The following is an 18,694-nucleotide window of genomic DNA, read 5'->3' as shown; positions in this document are numbered from 1 at the left end:
AACAAATCCTGTAGCAAATGTGTCAGAGATGTCTTTCAGAAATCCATTTTTATTGACATCGATAGCCAACAGGTTCTAAGTGAGAATAAAAAAGGAAAAAGCTTATAAGCATGCCAGAAAAAGAATGGTTGATAATGTCRGGCCTTGCATCCCAGTCATAAAACTTATCACTTTATCTCCTGAGACCGAATAACATAGACCTGGGAATACCACTTAAATTAAAATGTTCAGCATCTCAGAAAGGAACCACAGAGCCACAGAAATTTGAGTTGTGACCATACAATATTCCAGATATTGTATGATGAATATGTGGTTTATTGATTTGACAAGTACTGCTATTTTCCCTAGGAAAAAAAAGTGAATTTGTGGCAAACAGCCTAATAGAACGGTACAAGTAATTGATGGAGTTCTGCACAGTCTGTTGGGTGAAGTGACAGATCTGAAAACCCTCTGACTTATTAGCTTTCCTGTCATCATAGTGTAAGATATGACTATAGTCAAAGTAAGTTCAAAAAAAATAAAACATAAACCAAAAAATGCAAAGGAGACAAAAGAAATGATTCAGAACTCAATTCCCATGTCAAAACCATTTTACAAACCATGCCTGAAATAACTGATAAAGTAACATAATTGGCACTATAAATATTTTACTAAAACTAGGGTTATATTCAGAATTACTTTTTATATAATTTAAAAAAATAGTTGAAATATGTTACAGTGATCTTTAGCCAGATAGCTACACATTTTAGGTAGCTGTAAGTTTAAGCTAACAGATTTGTACATGACAGAAAGACATGCAAGAGCAGAAAACTCTACAGATCCAAAAGGCTCTCAAAAATTGATACATATTATCAACATTTTTCTTCAAGCTAAGAGTTGTTTCTGCTGCCCTATCCATGTTAAGCTCTGTTGCGGAAATCTAAATTGAGAGATAAATAATTCACTCATAGCAGTAATAGGAAGTGTTAACCATTTGAAAAACACAAGTTCTCTCTTTTTTTTTTTTTTTTTTTTTTTTTTNTTTTTTAATATCTGTTCCTTCAGTATTGTACAAATACATCAAGTGGTCAGTACAGTTCCTCTTCTAGGTACTAGCTAAGCTTATGAACCAGATGGTCCTTTTTTAAAGGAAGAAGAAGGCTGGAGCATTTTATAAAAATACATATGTACATGGAAAAAATAAYGATAAGAAGCTGGTGTGGGAGAGCATTCCCTGCCATTTAACTTTCCTGACACCCCTTCACAATAGTGCTTTTAGGAGGTGAATGCCTTGTTTTCAGAGACAGCTTATAAAACTCTCTATCTGCCTTGTTTTAGACACTCAATATAATTTTAGCACAAGAAAAGAAAACCTTAAAATGTACAGTAGTTCAAGTCATTGAAACAGCCAACTGTAAAAGTAGTTATATAAAGATATATAAAGCTTATCTGATGTAGTTATGCAAATGAATGAATTTTTAAGAGTCAGAAAATGTCCTAAAACACAAGATCGAAGTATTAATGATAAAGAGGTCAAGGTGCGATACAAAAGTGTATCCTCGCYCACTAATGGCAGTGCGCTAGTTAATGCACCAAATATTTGTGTCTCCCTGTTTGACCTAAAAGACCTGCAGAGCATTTAACGAAAAGGATCTTTACCTCTGAGTCAGGTAACACAAACCTTCACCTGGAATTCAATCCCAGGTCTCTAGGAAGTATTTGCAAACAAAACGGGGATCCTTCGGGACTTGGATGCAGTGCTCTGTTCTTGGAACGCAGGTAAAACAGATCACCAGTTCCGCTTTTTTTCCCCAATAAACTATGTTTATTATGCCAATTCTAATTACCATGCAATCTAATGATTTTAAGGCTTATATTTTCCACATCACTGGACATCACAAACATGAAAGCATTTTATACTGTCATTATACATCAATGTTTGCACTTGGTTATACATATATACAGAAATTATTCACACATCTTAACCTTGCTATTTCCTCCTTTCAAACCAACATAATTTTACTGTGAAAGCAGCTTTTTAATAAATGGTATAAGAAAAACAGCAAGGCACACATTTTTTAAAAATTTTTTCTCATTACCACCTCAAGAAGCATAAAAAACCAAAATGTTGTACTTAATTCAGTAGAATGTCAACAGTTCCTAGTATACAACACCATGTAGTTGTTTCTTGAAGTGTTGCATAGATTAAATTTTAAAATAAAATAAATAAAATGACATTTACTTTAATTGCTTAATTTTTAGATGTACTGAATCAGGAGAGCTAATGACTTCTTTTTGCTGCAATCCAACAAAATTGTCATTTTAAACATAAAATAGTTTCAGTAAACATATGCATTATACACATAAATATTAAATTTGATACAGAAAATAGAACAGTACTGACAGGTACAGTTCTGAAAAGATGAGCCAGACTGATCATGACTTCTGTGGAACTACAAAACTTTAAAGAATATAACCGGTGATAAGTAGTACAGGAGCATCCAATTTAGGAAGGGGAGGTCATTAGAGGTAGCTTGGGAGAGGAATCCATATGAAAGCAAATGGCTTTGCTACAATACAAAATGATCACTGAAACAGGACTAGCATATGCAGCCTGATGACAAAGCCAACATGGACAAATCACATTTGGAAAGAAAATTTATCTTGGGAGTCAGTATAATGAAAGGCAGTGATACAATGGAATTGGAGGTCATCCCAGGGCTTACAGGATGAACCTGCACCTGAATTGCAGCCAAGTTTCTAAAAGGAAACAAAAAAGTAATAGTAGGTTACAGAAAATGCAGTTTTATTTGCAAAACATAGCTCTTCCAGAACAATCACAGATAGTCATTAAATGATCACATGCCAAAGCCTTTAATGCAGAAGCATACAGTAGGCAAACAATGATTTTTAACAGCCTGAGGTACAAGTTAGTGTAAAAAAATTGTATTGATGTAGAAAACTCATTGATTTTTGTAAAGACTTTGTTTCTAACGAAACAAGGGAAGTCATCAAATCTGACCTTTTCCCTGGATCCTGTCCTCATCCTTACCTGCGAACTTACCTTCAGCGCACTCAGAGGTGCACCGATCAATGAAAATGTATGAATTTGCAAATGCCAAACAACACAACGGGCTACCCAGCACTTAGTTTAATACTTATGTAAACATATACAACGAGATTTCAACGTGGAGGAGGAAAGGGTTGTCGCAGAAGTGGTCCACGAATAGAACTGTCAATGTCATCGCTATATTTTAAACTGTAAATTGCTACTTAGACACTTCTGGTACCACCAATGAGTTAAATTTTCCTACTATAGAATTATCCAGCTTGGAGTTTAGGGTTAGACTCTGCATCAAAAAGCAGAGGCTTATGAGGAGGATTATGAAGAAATAACTGTYGGAATACAGCTCAAAGATTAGTGCAAAGTACATCTCGTAGGCATTTCCTCGGAGGCGCTCCAGACATGCATTATATGTCTTCCAAATTAAGCAGGACTATCTGCATCTAGCCAGTTACCTTCTCCTTTGATGTTATTTGCTGTAACTGACCCCCTCTATTTACGGAAGAAATATACTTACATGCAAATAGTAACGGTTTATAAATGAGTGCAGAATAGATGCAAATAAAAGGGAAGATGGAATCAAAATGTTTCTAAACCTCTGGCATGAGTTTCTTTATATCTATAGTAAGAAAAGTCTCACTGATGGACTATTTTGTTTTTTTTTTCCCAAGGATTATATAATTCACAGACAACATAAGATTATCTGTTTATTCTATTTACATTTTTTGAAGTCAGCTGCTGTAATGAGCTAAAAGGTCAGGACTGTGTTTTAAGCTCAGTGAAGAAACATTACTGCATCCAGTTGCCTAYAAAAACTCCAAGAAGAAAAAACAGTAAGGAAAGATTTAGACTACTTGTGTAGTTCCACTTCCTAAAAGTAAGTTATCACATACTAGCTATTGTGTAAACCTCCAYTTTTGCCCTATAATGAATAATCAACTAACAGTATTTTGCATTTATGTATCATATTTTATCTGTGGATCTCAAAAAACTTGAATCACGCTTCACAGGTCCCATCAATCATTACTCTTCACTATATAGTCACTAAAGAAACTGAGGCAGGGAGGAAATAAGTCATACAAAATATCTACTGCTGAGCAGGAAATAGCAGTCGGACCTTCTGAGCCACAGTCCTGGGTAAGTGACAGGATAGTCTGGCTAACAYTGCAGTGTCGTCAGACAAAACCAATCTATTCTTAAGCCCACGTAATGTATATATTTCCAAATTAAGTTAAAACTTCAGTTTAAGTTACACRTTCCCTACAAAAGGAAGGAAATGGCTTTTGTGGCTTACTTGTAAGCACTAACAGATAACGCACAAAAGCCTAAGGTATTTTCTAGAAAAGGCTGTGGACACTTCCCATAAMCATCCTTAATGTATCGGTCTCTGCACACACCGAACACGTGACTAAGGATTCCCACCCCGCTGGTGAGCCCCAGGTCACAGTGCCAGCAGAAGATTGCATGATCTAGTATCCAAAAGGATCGTTCCTGCAAGCTGTCCACTCCTTGAGAAACAAAAGCAGCGTAGCTTTATGAGCACCTCCGCTGAAGAACTCTACGTTGGCTCAAACAAGAGACTAATCAGTGCCGATAAGGGCATTTCTGAGCCCGCTTATAGAATCGCTATTACCTTCCCACTACAGTCATTTTCGTAGCACACTCCTAAATAACAAGATTGCCACTTACATACATTTGGCAAAAATATTTTCTTCACTATTGCTTTTATCCTCCTGTACAGCCAAGGCAAATAGTATAAAATCAGACTACATTTGAAACTATGCCTTTTTTACCTTTGAATTCTGAGTACGCTTTTAAGGTACACATATACTATAGATTATTTTTCTCTAGGCATTGCAGCTACACATGGAATTACACATTTAAATGAGCTTACAGCACAGGTGCTTCAGGAAAAATAATGGTGTTTGCCATTTATCTTTCAAATTAAATAATGTGTTTTTAAATAGTAACTTTTTTCATAATACACTTATGGGAACAACATTTATCTGTCACATTTTAAAAGATGTATTAGTAATAAATGTAAATTACCTTTGGAAAATCAGTAATTAGCCTCATCAAAAAATAAACAATCTGCCACCAAAAAGATAATCTTTAGCATAGTTAAGTATAATAACTGTTATTTGAATAAGTTAACAAATTAGGATAGATTGCTTCTGTAATTCATTCCCCATAGCATGAGAGATGAAGTTAAAGCACCAGGCTTGAGAGTGGGGGAAGGGAACTCAGACTTTAGTGAAACCATATCTAGCAGCTCCTATTTTCAGTTTTTGATGTGCTTGAGATACACTATATGTATCCTAGGGCTTTGCAACTGGGAATAATACAGTACATATAATTTCCATGGAAACAATGATATATATCACTTAACAAACAATGAATTTCTCCTTAAAAGCAAAGACCGGGATGTAGTGTGATGGGCTTTGCTATCTTAAAAAGATCTGCCAAGCCTAGGCAAAAATTAAAACGCTAATACAACTCTATCAAACTGTCATAGTCAGTCTTTGAACATTTCATTGCATTGCAGGGCATGTGCAAGTGTCTCCATCCTCTATGTCCAATCTTAGTCCTTGTGCCTTGTTAACTGCATATTGTCATATCCCAGGGTAATGAAAACACAGCTGGGCCACCATGTAAAGTAACTATGGAGTTCTGAAGAGTGAGGGGAAGTTTATACAGTATTTTGAGATCCTCAGATGAAAAGTACTAATGAARTGCAAAGTTATGTTATTATTTTCATCAGTGAAAGAAAAAGAAGAATATCACACTCATGATAGTAACTATTCTTCCTCAAATTAGCATTAGAAAATGAGCAAAAAAATTTAAGAAACTAATAAAACATTGATTTAGGAAAACCTTATGCAGTATAATCACTTATCAACTGCAGACTCTTGTCATCATCTCAGTTTCCAGACAGAGACTTCCATATACACATTARCCTTTTAACGCAGTCCTAAACACATAGTATCATCTTTAGGTTTTGTAATTACCAGTTGATTTCTGTTGTTTCTCCAGTTATTTGGATGTGTTTAATTATTAACCTAAGTGGCAATCAACAGGTCATGAAAGCCCATTTCAAAGCCATTCAGGAAATATCCTTTCTCTTCTATCACTGTTCAAAGATAATGCATTATTCAAATAGATATGTGTTTGAAAGAGATAGTGGCAAGGTGTAGACTATTACTGTCATAACCCTAAAGACTCTACTAGACACATTCATACATATGTAAATGTGTGAACGGTCGGTGAGCCACCAATATGTGCAAAACAAAATCCAAAACATAAAAAAACCCATAACAAAGTAGGAAATGTAGGAGATAAATATCCAATAGCAGCAATCTGTTTTGTATAAATAGGACCAGAACCTCTGCTACAGCTACGCAGTTTGCAATAGAAGTGTACTAGTAGTTTTTACGGGCAGTGATAAATAACATCCTGTTCTCCTAGAAACATCATAGAATCRTAGAATAACTTTGGTTGGAAGGGACATCTGAAAGGGACATCCAGTCCAACCTCCTGCATAAAGCAAGGCTATCTTGCTTTAGTTAGATCAGGTTGTTCAGGGTGTTGTCCTCTTGAATATTGAAACTCTCCAAAGATGGAGATTCCACAGCCTCCCTGGGCAACCTGTTCCAGTGCTTAACTTCGTGTCTTTTTGTGATTTCCCTTGCTACTGCTTGTGACAAGCAGCAGCTTTTGGAACTGGAGTGGCATTTGGAGTTGTCATGCTGGATCTGGTGTGCTGGAGGAGCATTTTCAGGCTAATGGTGATTCTCACATGCTGGCTCCTGGGCTGCTGAATAAATAATAAGAAACAAAGCAGCACAGTTACATGTCAGAATCTGGCCCAGAAGTTGCTTTGTAGATTTTTTGTTTGTTGTTGTTAAATGTGCAACTTATTCTTAAACATGTGTGTGAGGCCAGAAACTACAGATCTGAACCACTTTAAAACTTTGGCAGAGATTGGAGCCACYTTTTCACCTTAGGTTCGAACCTTTCGTTTATATGTCAAAATGCATATCACAAAATAGAACAGAAGAATTCAGCACTGCTCTTGTGGCTACCAGTTTCCATCTGCTTTGGTGTTTGGGTCTGTACATTACTCTCATATTACACTCTTCACTGATGTTGCAAAGATTTCTTATTTTGGTAACCTCAACTTTTGGCCTGACATTGTGTCTTAGTAATTGTGTTCTTAATAACGTCTTAGTGAGCTTAAATCATGGTAAACTGACATCAAGAGATGACTTATTATCTTTCTATTTATTCTCCAGTCTGCTTAGCCATTCTTCATGGCTTGTCTGTAAATATTGTAGAGCTCCAACTCACTGGTCACCCGAAATCCTTGTAAAACCAGAAGTTCAGCTTCATCGAGTGCTTTTGAATACCTCATRAGGCCAGCTGACTGTGCAGAAGGGGATCAGTGAGTAGAGCTGGTTTCTCATAGATTCCACAGCTCAGTTGATAAGGGAAGAGGAGGCTGATATAGAAATACCACAAGTTCTGCAAGAYAGTAGATTTGAAGTATTCCAGAAGACAGCAGCTCCAGCCAGTGCAAAGCCAAAGGGCAAGAAGCAGTTAGTATTCACTAACCTCATTGACCAGTGGCATGTAAATTGGGATTATAGTGTCATCAAATCAAATGATATAGCACTTTCATAAAACAAAAACCCTGGATGGTGATTCATCACCTTTCACTGTACAAAAATGTTCAAAAAGTAAAAAAAAAAAAAAAAAAAGTAATGTGCAACTTGTATATTGTATAGTACATACCTGTTCTTAGGATAATGTACGTGCCTGGAGAGGTTACATTCTATCTGTGCATATTTATGTGCCTTTCCTTACGAAGATTCAGGAGGTTTTCTTCACAAGTAAGAGTTTTAGTGTTTTGGTACAAAACCTCCTTATCTTGTGAATGGCCAGGCTTTAACTGAAAGTCTGCAGCTGAAGCCTCTTCAGAAGCAGCAGCACATCCTTTGGCCTCTTCAGTTCCAGGTGATTTTCCTGCACTACACTTTTCATGTCCAAAACCTTCACATAGGCTGTCTGAAATCAGAAAATCAGTAGCAGCATTTTTCAAATTGTTTAATGATTTCTTTTTGTTAGGACTGGCGACATCTATATCAACATCGTCATCATGTAAGAAAGATAAATCCCTGCCTTCTATTGAAGTTTTAACTTCTCCTAATGACTCTAAGTCTTTGCATGACTCCAGAGATACTTCAGCAGTACTGTTAGAAACAGCTTGCTGCTGCTCAACCCGTTCTTCCTCAGGACAAGCTTGAAAAAAGCATTCAATGCTTTCTCTCTCATCTGTGAAGTCCAGCGGTATGGGAGTGCTGCTCTTTTCCTCTATATATTTGGTTACCTCTCCACAGTCACTATCATGAGAAGAAAGTGAAAGGTAAGAATAGAAGTCACCTTTTCTTAGCTGGATGGGTCTGTGGGAATGTTCTAACACTTTTTCCTTGATCTGTGCTAATGAAGCTGGAGCAGATGACTCACTTTCAGGTTGCGACTTACTCTTCAAAGCTGTTGAYGCCATGTCAATTATCTCCATCACAAAGTTGTGTACAGAGCCATCTTCCACATTTCTTTTATCAAAAGCATCAGATTCACAGCATGAATCATGACCACTGGCTGAGGAATTATCTTCTGCTTCATTAGATTTCAGGGCAGCACAGCAATCAAAAGACTTTTCAGTAATGCTTGTTCTGAGTTGTTGACCATTAGGTAGGGATGCTAGTAAAGCAGTATCTTGTGCCTCCACACAAATCATTTCTGAGGCAGAATCAAGACAAGGCTTTTTGGCRGGAGAGTAAGCAGCACTATGACAATCGGACCGAAGATCACTTTGACATTCTTTTGGAGRATTTCTGGATCCATCTGATGGCAGAACAGTCTCCTTGCTATCCATATGTGAATCATCCGAACTGTCTGTAAGTCCTTCACAGACACAATATTCGTTTTCAGCTTCCCTAGCATCAAGTGACCCATGAGTTCTGGGAGCTGCTGATGTTCTAACAAGCTCTTCCTTTTGACTGCCGAGAGYATTTTCAACATTGCCATTCTCCACATCATCCACAAGCTGATCCTTAGCAATCTGAGCGCTATCTTTCATCACRTGACCCCTTGTGCCCTTTTCATGATCACCTGATACATTCTTACTGTTGCCATTATTTTCTGATATTTTCTGAACTGAACCATTCAAAAGTGTTTCAATGCTGAATGTATCTGTGGCTTTTGATGTCTCATTACTAACTTTACTGCGCTGAATTTCATCACTGAGGTTACTTTTTCTCTTCTCCCTTGTCAAAGAAAATTTTGGTCTAATCCAAGTTTGGAGTTCATTTTTTATATAATCAAGCCCTGAAATTAAATTGCATTCTTCATAAATATCCTCATCAGTTGCTATACTGGAGTCATCATCTTCATCTTTGATACCCAGCTCTTCCTCAGTTAAGGTAAGGGTGGAACTTGAAAGCAAATCACTGTCATCTTCATCATCAGTGCAAGCAGAAGTGCAGGAGACATTAACAATCATGCTGACATTGACATCGCTCTCATCAGCTACAGATCTATTAAGATGTTTTCTAAATGATGCATTTGAATCTGGTACTTTATTTCTGTGCAGTACAATGTCTTCAGAGCAGATAGAAAGATCCTCACTGCTGCTGAGTTCAGTGAGAGAAGCCACCGAGTCTTCATTGATTGAGGACGCAATATCTAAAGACGGCTGCCCAGTAAAAGACATTTTTTGAGAGCTACTTTGGAGTGTTATATCAGAGATGCTGCGCTTTATCTTTTGATCTAAAGGACTCTGGATATTCTCTAGACGATTCAGAAGATCTAGTGTCCTTTTGCTGAGCTCTCCAACAGAATCACTGCTTGCACTTATGTCTCCTGAGCCCTGATGACTAAAAAGATCTTCATTGCTTTTGTATGAAGTCAGCCAGCTCTCTAAAGAGGTGCTTCGCTGAAGACMGTCGCCACTTTTAAAAATACTTGAGCTGAACAAATCACCCACTACAGAAAGCGATTCTAATGAAGAACTATGAGATAAAGTTGAAGGTTGTCTTGTATTCTGTGTATCAGTTAATTTTCTTACAGTTTCTGCAGATTTACAGGAACTAGGATCTGATTCTCCAGAGATATCTGTCAAAATATGGTCCTGAATAAACCCATCTGGTTGTGACTCTCCAGACTGATGTTCAGATTTACCAGGTATTTTATCAAAACAAAATCCATGAAGAAAAGTGCCCTCTGTATGTGTTTTTTCAGTTTGCGACTGTTTCATTATCACTGGTAATTTGAATTTGGAGCCTTGAAGATATGAGTAATCATAGAATGTAAACACGTCATGTTTTCCTTGCAATTCTTCTAGACAGGCGGAGTTACCCTTGGTAATACTGTTCAAATCTCCATCAGTTTCACTTGCACAACATACAGAAGGTGCCACCTGGAAATTTTCTGAGAGACTAAGGTGGTCATCTTCATCTTGTTTTATTTTTTGTTTTATTACGTCAACTATGTCATTCATTTGAATTTCTGCATGCCCAATTTCAGGATTACTCTGAGTGCTTTCAATACTGTTTAGCAAAAAAATTTCTGAATTATTTGTAGTTTCTGTATCACATTCACTCACTATTCCACTCTCACTCTCAGAATGCCTGCTTGTGTTTCCACTGTGGTACATATAGCTATACGGTTTTGCCAGGGTGGTCGCCTCTATTAGGTCTGGCAGGGATTTGGTAGATGAAAATGAGGAGTCTTTACTAAGACTTTTATTTAAAATGTTAGACTCTGTGACACTGGGGAGTTTGGATGTTTTTTTCAAGAAAGCCATGTGTTTTTTTTCTGATAATTCAACGTTATGAAGACTATAGACTTGATAGATGTGAGGGTTTGGAGGGGAAGTAATGCTGGGACAATAAAGAGGACTTCCTTGATTACTGATACTTTCATCTTCATTCAAATCATTATCACCACAGTCTCCTGAAGTGGACTTCTGGCTTAGATCATCCTTCCTGAGCTCCTGATCAGGATCGTTCAACTCTTCGTGAATACTGATCAGCTTATTACTTATGTCCATTTCGTCCCATTCTAGCGCATCTTCACTTGGACCATTTAGGTCCATCAAACTGGGATCAATAACGTTCAGAGACGCCTGTAAAAAAAATTCAGAGATTAAAAATATTTACAACTCTACTTTAGGGGTGCTTTCATTGAAATCATATCAATAAATTAGTGGAGTAAAGTGCATCGTTGGAACAAYGATCACTGAGAGGCTCTTAAATTTACTACATACTGTGTACCATTAAAATGGTCAACTAAAATGAGCCATTAGTTTTACCTGATTTCTTGGTTCTCTTATTTTTTCYTTTTATTCTATCAAAATATAATTCAGAAATTTGATTTTTCTTCAACAGAAAATTAAATTGGTTAGTCATTTTACTAATATATGAGCTTTAGCCACAGAATCTCATAGAAATGTATTAGTAAATAAAAAACATGATATTCGCATTTTATTACAATGGATATACGAAATTATCCRTCAGCCTGCTTAAGTTTAAAAGACTGAGATGTGAAGGATTTATTAAAGGATTTTTAAAATGTTTCTAACAGAAACTTTTGTGGTGTCAGTCTTAAAACAACTATTCTAAGACAGTGGCAATCACAAGACTGGAATAAATTCACCATGATGAATTTCTGTTAGAATTTCTTTTTATTCTTTACTTGCTAATAAAGGCARTACTAATGACCAGTTAGTAAGACTAATGAATGTTAAAATCTTCAGCTGTAAGAACAATCAATCAGTCTAATCAAATATTACATGAATTTCAAATATTGTCCATGCTGACACTATTCTCTGGGAAAGTGCTAATAAATAATTGAGCTAAGCTTAGTTTGTTTTTCTTTTTTCCCAAGACTTTTTTGTAACCTTCCAGTAATATTTGCTATTACGGGTTCAGAACACCTAATCTCAAAATTCGTTCCTTCTAGAAACACTTRTAGGAGAGAAAGAGCACCCTGGCAACTTCTCTCAGTCCTTCAATCTGGGTGATGTGCCAAACGGTCGCAGTAAAGGTTCACTTGAAAAYCCTCCAAACGGGACAGAAATGGTCCCTGATTTAGGGGCTGGCTCTCTGGGCACAAATTAATTTCACTTTCTGCTTATTCTCCGTTTTAAGGAAGACTCAGCTCATACAGTAAATCTTGTAAAAGGACCCTTACCTAATGCAGAACTGTTTAGTTTAAATAATCTTAACAGAACAGTGATAACTATATCCGGAAAAGCAAACATTTTTCTTCCAAAAAAGCTTTCAATAAGATGTCTTTCTATGTCTAGAGCTTTCTTGGAGCATGGTTTGTTTTTCAAATACAGCATTGATCACAAGCCAAACAGTGTTCTAAACCACAAATAACTTACAAAGTTATTGAAGTACAAGCAGATATAACTTGGGTACTAACTTTGATTCGTAAAGACTCAACCAAGGCTGATGGTACAGAGGAAGGCACTTATCYCTCTGAGTGGGATTCTCACCTGTGAACTCCCTCTTTAAAGCAGAAACTAAGCCTGTTCAGCCCCTTCCTGAGAAATCATGAGATATTCTCCAACAGCCCAATAGTGCAGCCCCCATTTTGGGCGTGGGAGATTTTGTTAAACTGGGCTCAAGAGACATGAACCAGGTTCCCGATCTCTCAGAAGTCCTAGCTACAAGCTGTTCTGAAAAGAAGCCTGCAGATGCTGTTTCATTTTGCATAAAACAATTGCATATTAATTGAGTCATCGAGATATGAGAATTTTATCCTACAGTGCAGTGTTTGCATTTGACTGGCATGAGGGCTAGATAGGTCCAAATCCCTGCCCCAGTGTCTATTTAATTATGGATACAGGGTGGCACTGCTTCTGTGGGAGACACCAAGGGCATCCCATCCCAATACGTCCCGTAGACCAATGGCTAAGATGCACAACTGACATAAAGAATGATTTTCTCCAAACTAGGCAGAGTAGYTATCCACCACTCAGCAGAGTGATATGATGACTGGTACATTTGATAAATCAGACAGCTGCCATGTGAGATATATCTGTGTCCTCAGAGTCCCTTGGGCTTAGCTGTAAGGCAAGCCTCTGAGCAGTGCAGCTATACTAAGATATTGCAAATAATCACAGAAATTTGGGTGCCAAAGAATTTTGCATCCAGACACATCAGGAGGCTTTGGGGGTTTTGACAATCCTTCGTATCTAATGTTGAAGGCAAGTGTCTCTTTGTGGACCCATCCTAAAACTTTTATGAAGTAAATTCATTACAGAGTTCTTTTCTTTTGTGAGACATTGGCAAGTGGTAGCTTACATATTAAACTCCTGTGAAAACACCCATTTGCCAGATAACTAAGGCTATCAGAGAAGTTCTGTACGTTGTGGAGTTTAGTACTCCATTTGGATTTGCCAGTTAAGTTTTCATAAAGGCTGGTTGGTACTTAGTTGGGCCCAGTTTCCCTCTTGTAGCTAAGGAGAGGCATATCAATTTATCAATCCTCGAATAAAAACCATTGCAAGAGAATGACAAGATTTAAATTAAGTTCGTTTGAAAGGCTGCTAAATTAAACACAAAAATCAGCTAAATGTACTCATTTTCTTTGTGGCATGTTTTACTACTCTGTCACACTTTGCATTAGGAAGACATTGCTATGCAAAGCATCCAAAACTGCACAATTTATTGTTTTAAGCTTCTGCCAGCTGCTAAAAGAAATTCCTGAAGGCAGGAAATCAGCAGCAGGTTCCAAGGATTTTATGTTCCACAGAATCTGATTTTGTTTCTTCAAAACAAAACATTTGGTCCTTCTTGGTCAGGAAGATAACCTTCCCCCTGTAAATCAGCACTTGGCTGCCTTGTTTGTCCTGCAAGTCAGATGGACTAAAACAATAAAACATGTAGAGTACTGACCTCAGCCCATTCATCTTCACCGAGTGCTCCCTACTTCAAAGCCTATTTTTTATCCTTCAAAGGCAGATGCTCTTCTGAGGCCTGGTATATACTTAGAAGTTTTACAGGCACAACTATGATGGTAAGGGATTTGATTTTTTTCCTGACTGTCCCAGCCATATTGCCAAAGGCTCTTGTGTATGCAGGCATGCTCCTTTTGCCAGCACAGCTTTCTCTGTCCAACAGACTGATTGAAACTGTATTGGCCAATTACTACTTTTCTTATAAGCATCATGTCCCCTAAGGAGATATAGCAATATAACTTCAGTGGTCACCAGCCACACTGGTGGTCCTTACCAAGTGCAGACCAAGTTTTAACTTTGCCTGAAACAAACCATCCAGCTTGAGTCACAAACATTTGGGAAGTCATTTGGCATTTTTAATGGTGGTATATAGTTTCCATTTCTTTAAACAAAATTCAGCAAGCTTCTCATTCAAGAAAGAGAGTTTAGATAGTGCGGTAGTTGTTGGAGAGAGGAGCAACAGGTAAACTCTCCAGCAAAGCTCTGGCRTGAAGAACAGAAGGTGGTGTCGCTCCAGCTCATGTTTGCACTGACAGCAGTAGCAAGATGAGAATGAGGACTCTCTGAGGATTAATTACTCTTACAGTGCCAGATGTCTCCTTATCAGGCTGCTCAGTGCTTAAGTAGGGTGCCATAGTACTTGAACTATTGTGATCTTAATAGCCCCGATCTTCTCATCAGAACATCTTGCAGACAGACGTGTTGATCTCCATGTGTAAGATAGACTACAATTAAAGAAAACTTTTGGGTGTGCTACAGAGCCTCAGATATCAGTGGTGTGAGATCTTACAATCACCATTAAGTCCTGGTCTTGTTGGAGACCATGACAGAACATGGAGACCAAATTCCACCAAAGCAAAATGAGCAAATGAACTGTCTTTGGATTGCATGAGTACTTAAATTCCTGGAAGTTATAAACTTGTTTCATATATACGTGTGTCTGTGTGTGTGCACACACATACATGTAKATGCATGTGTGTGTGTGGATGTATTTTTTATATATACATATATCTCAATCATCTAGCTCAGAGCTTCATACTGTTCATTACAAAGTCACCAAACACAACTAGTTTAGAGTAGATCCCAATGGCCATGTGGTACACAGTAAGAAAAGGTAAATAGTTTTGACCAAGCAAATRAAAAATAACAATATAATAACAATACAAACATAAATAGTATGCATATTCCTATTTTTAAAATATTACTGCTAGGCAAACAATACTTAGAAGGCTTTTACTCTCTCTTGAAAAGTTTTCAATACAGCTAAACTAGAAATCAATTAAATTACACTTTTGGAAGAGTGAAAGGTTGAAATACTTCTACTGCTATTTGAATGTGTTGCTTTAAGGAGTTTGGCTATTCCCAATTTGAACCCTGAACTCTGAACGACTTTACTCAGGAGACTAGTCCCATTTCAGCCGGATAACTCACGTGAGCAAAGTTAAGGGTGTACTTAAATGCTCTAAACCACTAATCTAGCAAAAATGTTAATGGGAAAAGCAAGATTTATAAAGCCACATAAAGTTGTTTCCTCAACCCTAGTGCTCTTTAAAAAAAAAAAGACTGCATTTCTTTCTGTTTGTATCCTTTACTAAAACACAGATAGTTTTGCTTTTTCGCCAGCAAATTTTATTAAACAATGATTCTCTGTTTCAGCCTCATTTGCATGTGCTACTCCAGTACAGATACTTTGTGTTGGTGAAACAGGCCTGTAATGTAACCCCTACGTACCATTATATTTTTTTAAAGGAATTAACATGAAAAAAAGAGCTTTTACAATAATAAATACAAACTCTGTTCCTCCCCCCCCCTCCAACATATCCTTCAGTTGCTGTGGACAAATTATCCAAACTCAACTGCACTTAGGGGCCAGGGGAAAAAAAGAAAAAGAAAGAAAGAAAACCATCCCCCATCTCCAGGAATGCGTGCACATTCAAGGAAGACAAACATGATTTTGTCTTTTGAAAAATGCGAGCATGCCAAGTACTTCTGCCGAGGGAAACAGTCATGTGTACAGTACCCATTTCACCTCTGTTTCTCTTATGCTCACTTTCTAAATGGGGTTCCCTATATCACGGCCAGTAAGAGAACTGCCCTCATTTCCCAACAGCAATATTTTAATAGGAACAAGCATACGCACAATATTGCATGTGCCTGCTACTGAAATGACCTAGGCATTACAATATGGTCTCAAAAGACACAGAAGCAGTACACTTCACCACCGGTCATCAGAGAACTCCATTCTGAACACACCTATTCGTTATAATTACAGTTAAAATAAGAAGRTACGTGTTTATACCCTAAGAAAGTAGAAGTCCAAAACTGTGGTTCATATTCTCTCTTGCTTCATTTTACAAACGTTATTTTGTCCCTYGGTGAGACAACGTGCTCAGCCCTGCACATGCAGAACTTCCTTACATTTTTCTGTTAAGCTATACGGATGCCTATAGGTATTGCCAGTGTCCCATATGGAAGATTGTACGTACCAATTCTTGTCCCACAGGGGACACTGACTTTGTCTGTGCTCTCTGCGGGCGCAGACGTCGCCTACAAGGGTCTCAGCTGGGCCACATGGAACATCTGAGATTTGACTGTTGCTCCGTTTCCTCTCTTTAGGACAATGTTTGGAGTTCCTTTTAACGCTCAGAAACAGAAGCCTAGAGGGTATCATTGTCACAGCCAGGTTTTAAAAATGATAATTTTCTTTATTATGATAGTTGTTTTGTGGGTTCACCTTCTAAGTAACAGATGTAACAACTGCAGTGACATTTTAACGRGATGCCAATGTGAAAAAACTCTCCCTGTGAGCAGCAGAAGCTCAAGAAGCCAGAGAAACCAGCCATTCCACCGCTCTTAAATGTTGCTTAAGCACGGCCAGCAATGCCTGCACACGAGAGCTGTGGGGTGCTATGGGGGTCCCCCAACTTTCCTGATAAGCTGCCTATGGTACCAGACGGCCAAAAGAAAAAGTGAGCTGTGTCAGAAGAAGGCCTGTGGGAACTTACTCCTAGCACAGACCAACATATTTCGTCTCCACACCGCGCCTGGAGCAGCGCTGCTAACACACCACCGCTGCCCACGCTCTGCGGGAGCAGCGGGCTCCAGTTCCGCCACCGCATCCTCGCACAGGTTCCTAACRTCCTGGTCCCTCATCTGCTGAAGGAGCCCTTTAAACGTTACTAGAGAGCAGAAAATCATCTATAGCATTTTTATGTCGAATCATATTGTCATTTGAATAGCTTTACAATCCCAGACTGAGCTGTATATGTGGGTTTTCTTTTTCTTTTTTTTTTTTTTTTGCTTTTTTATGATGAGAAAACTTGGCTACATGGCATATTTTACTGACTTGTTTTTGCTGCTTTGTAGTTTTCTTTTCATCTGTCAAGAGGTTACATGACAGAGTTTTTCGCCCTTGAATGTCATTTTGGTCTCACCTTCACTTCTGAGGAATATACGATTTTCTTTGTGCAAGAATTCAACACAAGCTTTTTATGAAACTCTTAGAGAAAACATTCCTAGCTTCATCCAAAATCAAAATATTGCCATGCACACCTAGTTCAGTAGAGAGAAAATCCTGGTACTTCACCTCAGATGCACTCTCATGAAAGTTGGTGGGAGTTCACCCACGTCAAGTCTCAGAATGTGGGCCAAATCATAAGCCAAAGATCAGTCTTAATGGTCAAATAAAGAAACCAAACCCAGGAAATCTGCGGAACCGACCATGCTTAAACAGATTTAACTACTGCTTGTCTACGCTGCAGAACTTCAACACAATTTTATACTGCTACAMCCATATTGACAGCAAATCAGTTATATTCTGGAATCAAATGCTCCTTGAACAAAGTTACAGTGGCAAAATTACACAGAGGCATAGTAAAATCACTAATGTTTTGTTAGTCAACGGGCAGACCTTAAAGTGTCTTTTAAAATCACTTTAGTAAAACCAGAGTGATTTTACAGAGATCTTCATCCTAATTCAACAACATTTTCAATTTAGTATCATTTACATTGGAATTRGTACACCTTTAATGGTGTAATCGTGGTAATGGTGTAAACCGGAACAACTCCGGGGACACAATGATTAGACTCAGCAGACACAACAGCCATCCCCAGCCTACTAGAGGCACATCAGAACACCTGGAATCACAGGGCTTTTAAAAATACTGTTTCAGTAAAAATGTACRTTTGTACAAAGAAACACCAAAGATTGAGAATCACCATAGAAACAGATAGATATAAGRTACAAAAGGACAGGGCGTAAGCCTTGGGGAGCTTGACCTTAGAGAAACCTGGAGAGAAAGTTTTCTCACACAGCGCTGGGGGAGAGAGGCTTGAATTTCTAAATAAAAATTCTTCCCGTATACAGGAGAGGGAGAGTCTATATATTATTTATGAATAACAGGACTACATCAAGACTATCTTGCTCTATCATCAGCTTCTCCTCCTCATGAAGCAGCCTGGAGACTACCAAATTTAGCCTAACTGATCTCATCAGAAAAGATGAGAAAAGTGACTATTTTTTCCCTCCAGGATTTTTTGACAGAATTTCTTTGTCATCTCAGTCCAGACACTACCTGATGTCACTGATTCACCACCTATAAATCTGGGCATTGACAAGTAAG

General features: G+C 37.9%; 1 protein-coding gene across 1 annotated transcript in view; it reads right to left on the bottom strand.

The window, feature by feature from the left end:
- Positions 1-1,781: 1,781 nt before the first annotated feature.
- The window catches only part of AKAP6 (A-kinase anchoring protein 6), a 211,803-nt gene continuing 194,890 nt past the window's right edge, over positions 1,782-18,694 (bottom strand). Inside the window, exons 12-13 of the mRNA XM_085301681.1 lie at positions 7,835-11,228; positions 1,782-6,857 (exon numbers count right to left, since the gene is read on the bottom strand). Coding sequence (XP_085157807.1) covers positions 7,875-11,228 — 3,354 coding nt within the window. The 3' untranslated portion in view covers positions 1,782-6,857; positions 7,835-7,874. The remainder of the gene's footprint in view (positions 6,858-7,834; positions 11,229-18,694) is intronic.

Source organism: Rhea americana, unplaced genomic scaffold (genome assembly GCF_003343005.1).
Source record: "Rhea americana isolate MKP2758 unplaced genomic scaffold, rheAme1 scaffold_18, whole genome shotgun sequence".
Taxonomy (NCBI): domain Eukaryota; kingdom Metazoa; phylum Chordata; class Aves; order Rheiformes; family Rheidae; genus Rhea; species Rhea americana.
The sequence above is the reverse complement of the archived record's forward strand: the minus strand, read 5'-3'. Positions and strand labels throughout refer to the sequence as shown.